We start from the raw sequence: 14,939 nt of genomic DNA, 5'->3' as shown, positions 1-14,939 counted from the left end.
TAGTATTTCTGAAGGGACTTGTTTAAATTTGCAATTTCCTTACAAATAGAGGATGTTATCCAAACTTACTGCTTTTTTATTTCTTGTATGGTAAAACTGGTTGTATATATCCGGATTAAGCAATAAATCCTGATAATATGGATTAACCCGGTAAACTGTTGTATGTAAACGCTCTATTATCCTTACATTGATACAATTAACGTTGACGTAGCTGAACACATTTCGTAGATATCACTAAATTAAGACATACATCAAAATATGTAATTCTCGCACAACGAATTTCTCTCACAAAATCTATCCGTCGGAAATTTAAAATTAATAATGTGGCTTGGCTTTGGTTGAAAATGTGTCATTTACTTCATTCCAAAGATTTAAAAACAAATATAGTGACTCATCGATTTTTACAGACCACTGGCGTTCACTGATTTGCTTACACTGACCGAATTTCCAAATAAAGGGGACAGTGGTATTAGAAAAGTTCAAATATAAAATGGTAAATCGAAAAAACACCTGGTCCGGTTCACCTGAAATTAAACATAATCTAAAGTCGGGCGGTGCCAACTTTAAGATACCCAAAAACACTTGGATGTTAACTCTATAACACATTTAGCAAACAATTTAAGTTCTTATTGCGTATTAAAGCTATATCTCCGTAGATTTCCACTAATCTTCACTGATGTAAATTTATGATATATGCGACCTCTCGAATCAAATATAATTGCTATGGAGTGCATGTTACGACTTTTAGAATACCTAAATATAAAAACTGTTGAAACAATTAATTGAACAAATATAGCGTCCTTGATGTATTATTTACATCAAAACAGAGAGAAATCTATATCGGAGTTATATGAAGTCTGAATCGATCTCTACAAAACTTGGCAAAGGTATTTTAAGGTGTATCGATATAAGTTCGGATAAAACATTCATATTTTTCCAAATCTAATAAAGTTATTTCTATGTTGAATTCGGTCGCATGTGCCAAATGTAATCCTATTTGGGCTTATATTACAGATATAGTACACATTACATATCTGAACCGATTTCCTTACAATTTGGCAAGGGTATATCGGTCCACGTTTAGGTATAGTCCCCATATAACGGTACCTCCCGATATTCGGTGTTTTGATGATTTTTGCCACATTTTTAACGGATTTGTCCAGAAATTGGAATTTGTAGTTCGTAATGGGTTTTATCACGTGTAGCGAAACATTGTATGTATAGGTCCACGTTATTATATAGCCCCATATAACGATACCTACCGATAGTCGGTATTTTGATGATTTTTGCAACATTTTCCTACAAATTTACCTAAAAATTGGTATTTTTGGGTCATAAGAGGTTCTAGCTCGTATGGCGAAACATTGTATGTATAGGTCCACTTTTTGGTATAGTCCCCATATAAAGGTACTTGCTGATATTCGATATTTTGATAAAAATTGCTATTATGATTATGAACTACAACATAATGGGTTCTAGCCCGGAGGCAAAACATTGAATATTTAGTTCCACGTTTTCCTATAGTGCACATATAACGATATTAACCGATATTCGGTATTTTGAAAATCCTAATCACTTTATCCGAACATAATGTTTTTTACTTGTGTTGATAGAATTATTGGAAAATGCCGAATTTGAAGGTATTCGGATGCTCATTTCGTGTTTTGTGAGCTTCATGGTTATTCAAAATGTTAACCCTTTTGTGAGGGGAGGTAAAAGAAACAATGGACCCATATCTACAATCTTCACGTCATATCTTGTGTTGGTAGAAATATTGGAATGTGGAAAATTCAAAAATAATCTGATGCTTTTTCGCATCTTATGAAAGTTATAATTATTCAAAATTTTTACCATTTGTGGAAGAGCCACATGATGTAGTGGACTAATAGAAATATTGAGAACTACAAAGATCGAACAAAATTGGATGATTATTTCTAGTTCTATACGGTAAACCATTTTCTGTGAATATTTTGACATTTTGTGGGGGAGGTGCCAGAAGGAGTGGTGCGAAATTGTCTATATCCGATCTCTATCTAAGTTTGACCAAAATATTACGATATACTAAGTTTGGATTAAATCGGATACTCCCTTCGATAGTTATTGTGCGCATCGGCCAGACAGACAGACGGAAACCCCCTATGAGGCAAGTTTTGGCCGTATTGAACGATATATATACCCTTTGTAGACATATGGCTGAGGTTATAAAAATGCTGAGCCTCACTCAATTCAAAATACAAAACTCTATTTTTGTTGAGTGCAGTTAATTAACATTCATTATAAACGAGATGAAAAAAACATTAAATTGTCACTATTAGTTAATTGTGGTTTTATAAAATAACATATATTTAAGAATATGTATAGTTTTCCTTAATACAACACTTTTTTTTTTGTTCAGCATTCGCAATAAACCCTGACATGGTTTTAACGATGCCAACCAACCAACCAACCAACCAACAACAACAACTACAGTGACAACAATATATTATGAAAATATTTTTAATACAAATTTATTAAAAAATGGACTTCCATTAATGACATTAATGTTGGTTTGCACACACACACAGGCGAACAAATAATCGCACAATATAAACCACATTCTAAAGCATTTAATATGGTTTGCAGATAATTGGTTTAAAAAGTTCCGATTCAGGGTTATTGCGATTATATATTTCAACGGAAATACACAATAAAGGATTTTTATTACCAATGATTTGGAAGAATAGTGTTATTTTAATAGAATTAGGAAAGCATGAGGGTGGAAACGTTGAAAATTATTTCTCTGTTCGGGAACTGCAAAAAAGTAAAAAAAATACTAGGATAACCGTTTTTCTCTTTATCATATGGAAGAAAATAACAATATTAGTGGTTCTTGCATGTTCTGGAACGGAACATACATTAATTAAATGGCTTAGAAAAATCAGGAACGGGGAGTTGTTATTGTTATCACAGTGTTGGAGCTTTTGAAGAAATTGGACAAAAAGTAGAATAAGAATGCGATTAAGTTCAGAGCTTTTTAAATTTCCCATCGTTTAGAAATATATAATCTTTATAAGTTATAAACTGCACCATGGAGCCGATGACATGTTTTTTAGGCAATAAACCATATTTTGAAGATAGCCGTTTGAATAAAAAACAAGTAAAAAAATATTAAGTTCTGCCGGGCCGAACTTTTAATACACTCCATCTTAGGGTAAAGGAAACATTTTTATATGAAAGTATCTGAATTCAAGCGTGTTTCACTTTAAACTTCATATACTAGTTAGACCTTTTACACAATGCAGTTAAACTTATCAAAAAACCATTAAGTGCCAAAACAGGAACCTCTAAAGACAATTTTATACTTCAAAGATCAAATCTTCTAAAATACCAAATTTGAAACAATTATGTGAGTAAATGCAACTAGGATTATCAAAATACCGAATATCGGTGGGTATCGATATATGTGCGCTATAGCAAAACGCGGAACTAAATATTCAATGTACGGCAACCGGGCTAGAACCCATTATGAACTACAAATACCAACTTTTAGACACATCCGCAAAAAAAAAATGGCAAAAAACATCAAAATAACGAATATTGGGAGGATATATGGGGGCTATACCAAAACGTGGACCTATACATACAATGTTTCGCCACGGGAGCTGGAATCCATTATGACCCACAAATACCAATTTTTAGACAAATTCATAGGAAAATGTAACAAAAAATCATCAAAATACCGAATATCGGGAGGTACTGTTATATGGGGACTATACCAAACCGTGCACCGATGTATCTGTATCAATATCAATATATATTGAAAATACCTAATGTAGCCGTAGGCTGTAGTATTCATTACGAACTTCAAATGCGAAAGTTGAAACAATTCCGGTAAATAATGTCGCTAAAATCATGAAAATACCGAAGATCGGGGGGTACTGTTACATGGGTGCTATACGAAGATGTGAACCTACATGGCCCATTTTCAATACCAAAAGTCCTGCAGACATAGTACACATTTGAGTAAAATTGTATCAACCTACTTCATTTCGTTCGGAAGCTAGAGTGATTTTCACAGACGGACAGACGGATAGACGGATAGACGGACGGACATTGATAAATCGACATAGAATTTTATGCTGATCAAGAATATATATACTTTGTGGGGTCTAAAATGTATATTTCGAGTTGTTACAAACGGAATGACAAACTTAATATACCCTCCATACTATGGTGGAGGGTATAAAAAAAATTAGGGGAGTATATATGTGAGCTCTAGGTAAATCTGAACCGATTTCGACCAAGTGTGTCAAATCTGATTCCTCATACCGAATGCCATTATTAAAGGGTTCATATTACGACTCTGACGGGCCTAAATCTTAAATCGAACGAAAGTTATATGTGGAAGCTATATCTATATTCCAGCCGAATCGAAACGCAGCAGATATTGTTCTGATCATAACGAAATTTGGAAGCTTTACCTCGTCCCTGTGTATTTTTTTTGGCCCCATAGTGAACTGGTTGGAATTTGAATTACAAAAAAAATTGTATTACTCAGCACAAAAACAGTGCTACCATAAACTGTAATTACCGATATTATTTCTATTGATAAACGTTATCAACTTGACAACTTGAGCTTAAAATAGAGCACAATGTGTATTCCGAAACATATGGATTTGAAATGACATAATTTCAATGCTGAAAACAAAGACAATCATTACAAACAAATCTATATATAAGAGATAATGAAAAAATATCTACAATTAAGGAGTATGAACCTTGAAAATGAATCAAGAAGTGTTATTCTTAGACCAATAAAATTATGACACCAATCTGTAGTAAAAATACGATTTTTAATGAAGTGAAATGAAAAAAATTGGAAATTATTATGGTTTTACTGGTCTGCAAAAATAAAATTACAAGTATCAGTCGATTTTGCCGAGAGATGTATACCCTCAATCTTGCGTTATGATTGTCGACCCCATGTGGGGATGGTTCCGAAGGAGTGGGCCAATATTTTCCAAAGTGCCAGATTTGGACTTTACCGACTACTTCTCTAACATTTTATGAGATATAAGATAATTTTTGTAAAATGTTGAAATATGCCCACTTCATCTAATGCAGATAGAAAGATTAGTATGTGCAAAATTAAAAAAAAACCGAATTTTTTTTTTATTCTATGAGAATAAATTATAATCAAAATATTGAACGTTTGTGGGGAAGGTACCAGAAGTTGGCTGATAAATTTCATATCCGCATCATCTTTGGTTGAAAAGAATATAGAAAATTGAAACCCTTTGTGTGGGGGGAGGGAGATACCAGAAGGGATGGACCGATATATTTCATATTCACACCAGATCCCCCTTTATGGGAGAGGTACCAGAGGAGTAGGCCGATATATATCACCTCCACAACAGATCTTGTACCAATACAAATATTGGGATGTGTGAAATTTGTGGAGAATCGGGGTCTTATTTCGCATTTTATGAGATATATAACTGTTCAAAATTTTGGCCCCTTTTTAGAAGGTACCTGAAGGAGTGGTCCGTGCATTTCATCTTTTTACCTGCTCTTGTGTTGGTAAAAATGTTGTGATGGGCGAAAATAATCGGACCCTTATTTCCCATTTTATAAGGGCTATAAATATTAAAAATTTCGACTATTTGAGGGGGAAGGACTTGATAGACTGGACTAAAATTGTCCATATTCACTTCTGACCTAGTATTTGTACGAATATTGGGATTTGCAAAATTTGAACTAAATTGGCTGACAGGTTGAGATGAAAAAGCTGTAACCAACTTCAGACTGCTGTCATTTTTAAGCCACTCGTTCGACAGCTGTTAAAATTATTCCAGTGACAGCTCATTATATTGTTTACAAGCGTACAAAAGCATTTTGGTGAGAATTTTTCAGAAAAAGGTTATTCGTGATGGAATTTAAGCGTGATAGTGTGATTTCTGGAAAGCCACAAGTGGCTATCGTTAGAGCACTCCAGCATTTTAATGTTCGTTACCGTGATACTGGTAGCCTAGACCGACGTCAAGGAAGTGGACGGAAGAAAATAGCAACATCTGCAGAAATGGTTCGATAAGTAAAGAATCGACTAGATCGAAACCCGCGTCGTAGTGGCCGAAAAATGACTCGTGAGCTGAACATATCGCAATGTACTATTCGGCAAATATTGAAAAATGAGCTCGGGGTAAAGCCATTAAAATTCCAAAAAGTGCAAGAACTCACACCACAACGGAAAGAAAATAGACTCAAAAGAGCTAAAGAGTTGCATTGCTTGGCCGAAAGTGGAGAACTGTCGAATTTGGTTTTCTCCGATGGGAAAATATTCGTTGTCCAGCAGTTTGTAAACAAACAAAACGTTCGGTTGACCACAGCCGATGGTCGTTCTCCGCTCGTATTAGTCGACCGTGGCATTAGAATAAATGCCAAATATTATCGCAAATCATTGGGCACGCAAACATTTTGGACGCACACCTTGGACATTCCAAGAGGACTCAGCGCCATCGCACTCAGCACGCACCACACAAGAATGGTTACAAAATTAGGTTCCACGCTTCATTTCCAGCGCACAATGGCCACCAAAATCTCCGGATACCAATCCATAGGACTATTGTGTCTTGAGTATTTTGGAAAGCATGGTTGGCAATAACAAATACCAAAGTGTCGATCACCTCATGCAAGCGCTTCGCCGAGAATGGGCAGCGTGTTACGGTTTCATTCGCCGTTCGACGGCCATAATTCGTGCCAAAGGTGACCAATTCGAACAAATCTAAACTTATCATAAAATCTGAGGCTATTTCCGACATTTTCTTGCTTTTTAAAATTATGGCGTTTGACTTTGTTGCATTTTTATACCATGGGGGCCATGGGGGTATATTCAATTTGTCATTCCGTTTGTAACACCTCGAAATATATATTTTAGACCCCACAAAGTATATATATATTTTTGATCAGCATAAAATTCTATGTGATTTGATGCCCGTCCGTCTATCCGTCTGTAGAAATCACTCTAGCTTCCGAACGAAATGAAGTAGGTAGATAATATTTTACTCAAATGTGTATTCTGTCTGCAGGACTTTTGGTATTGAAATGGGTCATGTAGGTCCACGTTTTGGTATAGCCCCCATATAACGGTACCTTCCGATATCCGGTATTTTGACGAGTTTAGCTACATTATTCACTGAAATTGCTTCAAATATGGTATTTGAAGTTTGCAATGAATACTACAGCCTGAGACAGAAAATTGTCTGCGCAGGTCCACGTCTTTGTATAGCCCCCATATAACGGTACCTCCCGATATTCGGTATTTTGGTTAATTTAGCGACATTATTCACCGAAATTGTTTCAAATTTGTTATTTGAAGTTCGTAACGAATACTGCAGTCTTAGACAGAAAATTGTCTGTGCAGCTTCACGTCTTCGTATAGCCCCCATATAAAGGTACCTACCGATATTCGGTATTTTGATGATTTTAGCGGCATTATTCACCGGAATTTTTTCAAATTTGGTATTTAAAGTTCGTAATAAATGCTACAGGCAATACAGAAGATTGTCTGTGCAGGTTCACGTCTTCGTATAGCCCCTATATAATTGTACCTGCCGATATTCTTTATATTAAATTAAATTCATAAGCCAAGCTAATTACAAGATCAAACATCGCATTATAATCCATGTATTTGTACCGGTTAATGAAAGTTTCAATATCAAATTGTTTTAATTTTTTAAAAGCGTCATGCAAAAAACAAGCTAAACACTGCAACAAGAATAGCTGATTGTCAATTTGTAGAGACTGTGAAAATAAAATTTATAAATTTATGTGAGTGTTTGTCTCCCTCACAACCGATCGTCAAATGACGAGGAAGAAGTGAACGTACAACTTAAACACAATATCACAAACATTTTTGTTTTGATAAATATGCGTTAATAGTTCATTTCGATTAACATAAAAACATACATACACATAACTAAACAATATGTCTTTAGCGGAAGGTTTGTTAAACCTAATGTGTTATTCTTATATGGGATGAACGAGAAAAATCACACGTCGTATAGCGCAGGGCAAAGAAGAGCCTATGGGGTGCAATTATGTACGGCCGTTTATGTAGGTTAAGTATGTGAAATACTCATTTGCGTATGTATGAGAATTTACTCAGGTACCGATGTTTTTGCTGACTCAATACAATCTTATCACATGTTTGCCCAAAGGGGGGCTTTCAATGTATTTTTCTTTACCCTCAAGTGAGGGAAATAATTGAAATAACAGTAGGGGAATTCAAGTTATGGATATTATCATTTTTTACCGGATTCTAATGAAAAACTACGAAAATGATAAGATAGGTAGTTTAAAGGAACATGTGATAACATTTTACAGAAGATCTCAAAAGAGATCTCCCCTTATATATAATACATACATATAGGGAAGACTCCCGAAGATAGTTTCAATTATAGGGAAAACATGCAAAACAGCTCCGAAAACGTCTCAGACAAATGTCTTTCACAAAGTAAGCACTACCAAGCATGGAGAATTAATTTGAGAAAAGAAGAAAACTTTAGAAATGGCCTTCTTATATTTAGGAGGCTTCAGAAGAAATATTCTATATATAAAATGCACCAGAAAAAACATTCTCTTATACCGAAAACTTACTAAGAGATTTTAATATATAAAAACATTCTATACTATTTATATCCAGAAGCTTCTGAAAACCTTTTCAACATCCAAAAAATCTCTCATATATAGAGGCATCGAAAGATATCTTATATAAAAAGCCTCAGAAAAGGTATGCCTTACAAGATGAGTTTAGACTTTTCCTGCCCATAAAAATTCCGAAGACTTATTCTCTCAGAACTGCTCAATTTTACTTGCTAGTGAAAGATTTACGGTTTACAGAAGTTGACTCGCGAGTACTCCTTTTAAACAACATGCTCGAAAGAGTTTAATTTGAAATTGAGCGGTTAACTATCCTATGCTTTGTTGATAGAGATTAGCGAAAATCCTATTTGATTTTGGTTCGTTTGTAGAATGGGTATGCACATGAAATTTATAAAGAAAAACTGAAACAGTAGTCGGAAAACTAGAAGTATACTCGCTCTAATTCGAGAGTCAGAGAAAAATATGATATACTCAATGTATTTTTTAACTCAACGGCGTAAGGGAGTAAATCCCGTGGGAGGATTTACTCTCGAATCGAACATGTATGAGCATATATTGGATCTGTTCATAAAATACGTCAAATGCTATAAATACAGAGTGAGATGAAAAAACTGCAACCAACTTCAGACTTCTGTCATTTCTAGGCCACTCGCCCGACAGCTTTTAAAATTATTCCAGTGACAGCTTATTATATTGTTTACAAGCCTACAAAAGCATTTTGGTGAATTCAAGCGTGATAGTGTAATTTCCTTATATTTGACTAGAAAACCACAAGTGGCTATCGTTAGAGCACACCTGCATTTAAATGTGAATAAATCTTTAGTGTCTCGACTTGACCGCGTCGCGATGGCCGAAAAATCGCTCGTGAGCTGAACATATCGCAATATTCCATTCGGCAGATATTGGAAATGAGCTCGGGGTAAAGCCATTGAAATTCCAAAAAGCGCAAGAACTTACAGCGCAACGGAAAGAAAATAGATTCAAAAGAGCTAAAGAGTTGCATTGCTTGGCCGAAAGTGGAGATCTGCCGAATTTGGTTTTCTCCGATGAGAAAACATTCGTTGTCCAGGAGTTTGTAAACAAACAAAATTATCGTGTTTACTTGCCAAAGAGGTCAGTTGAAAATTTGGTCGCGATGGTCGCTCTCCGCTCGTATTAATCGACAGTGGTATCAGAAAAAATATTCTGGAGGGTGTATTAAAGCCTTGAGCACGCAAACTTTTTGGCCGCAGACCTTGGACATTCCAACAGGACTCAGCACGCGCCACCCAAGAATGGTCACAAAATGAGGTTCCTCGGTTCATTTTCAGCGCACAATGGCCACCAAAATCTCCGGATACCAATCCGTTGGACTATAGTGTCTGGAGTATTTTGGAAAACAAGATTGACACTAAAAAATACCAAAAGGTCGATCACCTCAAGCAAGCGCTTCGCCGGGAATGGGCTAAAATACCGCAGAGCAATATTCGGGCAGCGTGTGACGGTTTGAAGTCATAAATCATGCCAAATCCTAATTTAATTTTTACGAAGTTTATATTACGCATGTGGAGGACAAATATAACAAATTGGATTATAAAAACATATGAGAGCTATAGTTATATCTGAGCCAATTTCAAATTTGACACACTTATTTCAATGATGAAACATATATATAGGAGTTATAGCTATATCTGAACCGATTTTCACCAAATTTGATGTACTTGCTTCTACACTGAATTCGTTCGGATATGCCAAAATTCAAGTCGTTTGGAATGATATTGGATATTTGGTGCACAATTAACCCGAAATCGGTTAAAGATATGTATGAGAGGTATATCTAAATCTGAACCGAACTTTACACAATTTAATACACTTATTTCGAAGCTGTAGCTGATATCTGATACCAAATATCATTGTTGTGGAATGCATATTACGCATGTAAGGGATTGTAAATCCAAAATCGGCTAAATCATATATATAGGAGCTTTAGCTATATCCTAACCGATTTACATAAAATTAGAAGTACTTGCTTCTAGACTGAATTCGGTGTAAATTCAGGTCATTAGGACTTATATTGATCATTTGGTGCACAAATAACCCGAAATCGGTTGAAGATATATGGGAGCTATATCTAAATCAATTTCAAATATCGTTTGCAAAATTTCATCTCAATCGGATAATACATGCGACCTGCATTTTTGTTCATAAGAATACATGGGCGGACGGAAGGACTAACATGCATAATTCGACTCAGAAAGTGATTCTATGAATATCTGCCACAGTAACCCTGGGTCTGTCTCGCTTCCTTCTCCCCGTTACAAATAAATGCACAAAGACATAATACCCTTACCACTATTTGGTGTAGGGTATAAAGAGCAATAAATGATAAAACCACGATTCGAAGAAGACTTGGTAAACTATCAGAAAATGACCGAGAAAGACTCTTACTCAAGAGGAACACTTATATGTGATTTTTTAGAAGAGTCGCGAGAGGTCTCGTTTTTCTCCAAACAAAAGTATTTTTTATGACCAGAAAATGCGCCCATAATCCAGCTTTTCAATCGCGCAGCAGGATTACAAATAACTGAAATGTAATTAAAAATTTCAAAAAATACTGACTGGGATAGTAATTTGACGTCTTCTGAAGATGTATTCTGATATACGAAAAATCTCACACCAGACCTTCTCCTTTATAGAATGCTTCAAAGAGAGAAGATCGCCTGAAGATCGTTGTGCGATTCTCTAACTCGTTGACGACATTTGTCGATATTTTCGGTAATTAACGAAATTTGTCGGTAAATTAGCGGCGAAATCAAATATTCACCAAGACCTAACGATAGAAACAAGATTGTTAATTAATGGTTCTCTTGTTGTATGAAAGCTATCGGTTTTTGTCACTGTCATCAGAAAACGTTAGAGAATCCCACTACAGAACAGTTCTTCCGATTTATAATGACATTTCTTTCCTTGATTCAGTGACTACCCCTAATTATTAATATGGGCGCAAATGTGGAAAATCCAAACACAAGTAAATACGATACAGACGGTACGCTGCGGTGCGGTCGGTAATGACGATGCGATAAAAAATTATGGGAAACGATGGCGGGTGCTGCCACCGTAGAACATGAAATACTCATTGCCCGCTTTCTTTTGTGGCAGAAAAGAAACGAAGGCAAGTAAAAGAGACCAAAGCAACAGAAGAAGAAGAAAACAAAAACAATAGCATGTGTTATAATTAAATATTGAGGTTAGGAAATGCAAAAATGTAACAAAATAAAAACTGGCAATGCAACGGAGAAGAAGAAGAGACACATCTAAAATACAATGTACATCAAAACATAATCACGGCTAAATGACCTGAGGAAAGCAGAGACGACGGGTTGGGTTTTTTTTCTGTGCTGTAAAAATGAAATCGAAAAATGTTTACTAACCTTAGAACCAATTTGGTTACCGCATTGGCCAGCTTGCAAATGAACGATTTCCCTCATGTTGTACTAAAGATTTTTTCTTCAAATTTATTTGGAAAATAAAAATTAATATTTTTGGATTTTCTTCTTTCACAGCTAGGTACCTAGGTATGAAAGTGAATATTTGTACACTGTTGGGCACTTTTTACGACAAGAACAACAACAACGACGGCGACACTGTGAGCAACTCGACGGACGTTAACGACAACGTGTTAAATCGCACAATTTTCAGAATAGAACAGACCGATTTTTTGATTCGATAGACTTCTCCTATCCAGCTGAGGTATACGCACGAACGCACTTTCAGATACTGCTGGTCGCGTTTGACGACAACGAACACCGCACCACCGTTTTGTAACAACAATAACAATTAACAAATATAACTGAATTTGTACCGCGATATGAGGAGATACTCAGATACTGGCACTACTTTGGTCTGATAATGAGAGCACACTAACAAAAAAATTAGCTACACAGCTAGCTAGCATAGCAGCGTTGTCGGAACGTAAAATGAATGAATCGGTAAAATACAGCTGAGCGACAATGTAGTTATTGTTGTTTTCTGTTTGTGTACGCATGGATGTGTTTGCTTTAGTTCTGTTGGAGACGTTTCTTGTTGATGTCGCTGGTATTGTTGTTGTCATTGTTGATAACACGATGCCAACAAGTGGTGCTGGCCGCCGTGGTGGTGGGGTTTTTTGAAAGAAGCAAGAATATTTAAAAACACACACACAAACATTGCTTACGAACCTGAATCTGTAAAATATATAAAAGAGAACTCAGAGGTAGTAAAAAATGCCAAGAGTGTGCTGAGAGAATTCTCGTTAGACCCATGCAAAGCGCAATGTGAAAAAATAGAGCGCATTGTTTTGATGTCTTGTTGAAAATCACATGTTTCCCATTCCCCATAATCTTCATGCCGGTTGTTATTGAATTTTTTAATACATTTCGTGATCTGAGCGAGTGGACTGTAGAGATTGAGATTGGGAAAAACAAGTGAGAGAGACAGAGAGGGTGAGAGAAATGTGGCATTAATTACAAAGAGCAAAGTACGATCAAAGTTTGCCACAAGGAGACTTTGAATAAGTAGAGGGTTATGGTTGTTCACATAACAAGTATTGCAGTGGAGTTTCCAATGAAAAATCCACTGTTCAAATTTGAAAACGGATGGAACTAATATATGGGAGCTATATCTTAATTTGAATTGATTTTTACTAAATTTGACGGAGGTATTCTTCCTGGTGTATGTAATCTCTCGCAATCACCGCTAAACGCTACATAATAGGTCTGTCTAGTTACTTTAACTGGATGAATTGTCCAGCAAATTCATTCTGAGACACTAGGTTGGTTATATTTTCGTTCGAAAGAAAAATAAACTAATCAATGCAAAGTCAAACCGATTTCGATAAAAGTTGGCAAAGTTATTACGAGACTATATCTGATATCTTTTTCACATTATCATTATTGTAGATTGTATTCTTAAACATAAAATTGGATCTAAGGAGCTATACCTAAATATGGATCGATTTTAAACTTGTTTTTAGGCTGAATTCAGTCGTATTTGGCAGAATCCTTTTTGAAATTATAACGCAAATGCAATAGACAATTAAAAAACATGAAATCGGAAGAAGTATATATGGGAGCTATATCGAAATCTGAAATAATTTTGTACTAATTTGGCAAAAATATTTTAAGGGAGTATCTGATAACTTATACTGAATACTAGCTGGCCCGGTCCGCGTTGCCGGCCCGTAATTTTAGTCTTTAATGCTTATTATATCCTTCACCTTGGAAAGGAGGGTATATAAACTTTTTCATTCCATTTGTAACATCCATGCCGGCACGTAACGATACATACATAACGATACAGCCTACATTCTTTGACGTAGAGCATCAAAATTTAGCAGAACAATTTGTATTGTGTATAGGATGGTTGGATTGAAAATGATCTATCGCTTTGATAGATGACAATCCTTGAAGTATAAAATTGTCAACAGAGGTTCCCGTTTTGGTATGGCCCCATATAACGGCCTCATTCACTTTATGGTTTTTTGATAAGTTAACTTTGACTAAGTTAACCAAACCGTCTTTCTGGTATATGAAGTTTAAAGTGAAACGCTCTTGAATTCAGATACTTTTATATAAAAATGTTTCCTTTACCCTAAGGTGGATGATAGTAATAGTTCTGTTAGTTGGTTTTTACTTGTTTTTAAAGTAATAAGTAGTATTTGTCATTGAAATTGCGGGTTGCAGAACCCATAATGTCCATATCTTTTATCATAGTATAATTCAAAGAAGATTAAACAAATGTCCGGTTCCTTAAATCATATGGTTATACAAAACGTGATCATTTTTTGCAAGGATGGTTTCTTCCCAAATTACCAACATTTGCCGAAATTAGTATGAAAATAAGGTTAAAATGTATGACATATTTGAAATCGGGTTGTATCCTTATCCGGATTTAAGGTATCGTGAAAGTTTAGGAAGAATTTCTTAGAGAATAGAAATCCTTTTCCCTCTTCTTTTTTGCGCCCTTTATATTCGGTATTTCACTGATTTCAGTCCCAATGAATTTAGCATATTGAGTTCTCATTGGACGGATTATTGTCATGTGAAAGAAGTAGGTAGGTCCCCGTTTTGAAATGAGCCCCATAACGTTCGGTCGGTTTTTTTAAATGTGTTCGCATCTTCGAGCTAAAGCACGATGTAGTTGCTGGAGTTAAAAGCTAAATTTCAATTTCAGACATGAAAGATCGCAATTTAACATCGTATTGCGCACTATTTCATTTTTGATATTAATCATTCAGAATTCAAAACAATAAAAAATGTACTCTTTTATATAGTTTTTAAATT

General features: G+C 35.4%; 1 protein-coding gene across 2 annotated transcripts in view; it reads right to left on the bottom strand.

Moving 5' to 3' along the window:
• LOC131807002 (tubulin beta-1 chain-like) overlaps nucleotides 1–12,697 on the bottom strand; it is a 109,779-nt gene extending 97,082 nt beyond the window's left edge. The window contains exons 1-2 of one of the 2 annotated variants that reach the window (XM_059132010.1): nucleotides 12,191–12,697; nucleotides 12,051–12,126 (exon numbers count right to left, since the gene is read on the bottom strand). In XM_059132010.1, the coding sequence (XP_058987993.1) occupies nucleotides 12,051–12,107 (57 nt within the window). In that variant the 5' untranslated portion in view covers nucleotides 12,108–12,126; nucleotides 12,191–12,697. Of the gene's footprint in view, nucleotides 1–12,050 lie in introns of both variants that reach the window. The other variant, XM_059132009.1, reaches the window with a different exon arrangement.
• Nucleotides 12,698–14,939: the final 2,242 nt, after the last annotated feature.

The sequence above is a fragment of the Musca domestica genome, unplaced genomic scaffold (assembly GCF_030504385.1).
Source record: "Musca domestica strain aabys unplaced genomic scaffold, Musca_domestica.polishedcontigs.V.1.1 92, whole genome shotgun sequence".
NCBI classification, from domain to species: Eukaryota; Metazoa; Arthropoda; class Insecta; order Diptera; family Muscidae; genus Musca; species Musca domestica.
The sequence above is the reverse complement of the archived record's forward strand: the minus strand, read 5'-3'. Positions and strand labels throughout refer to the sequence as shown.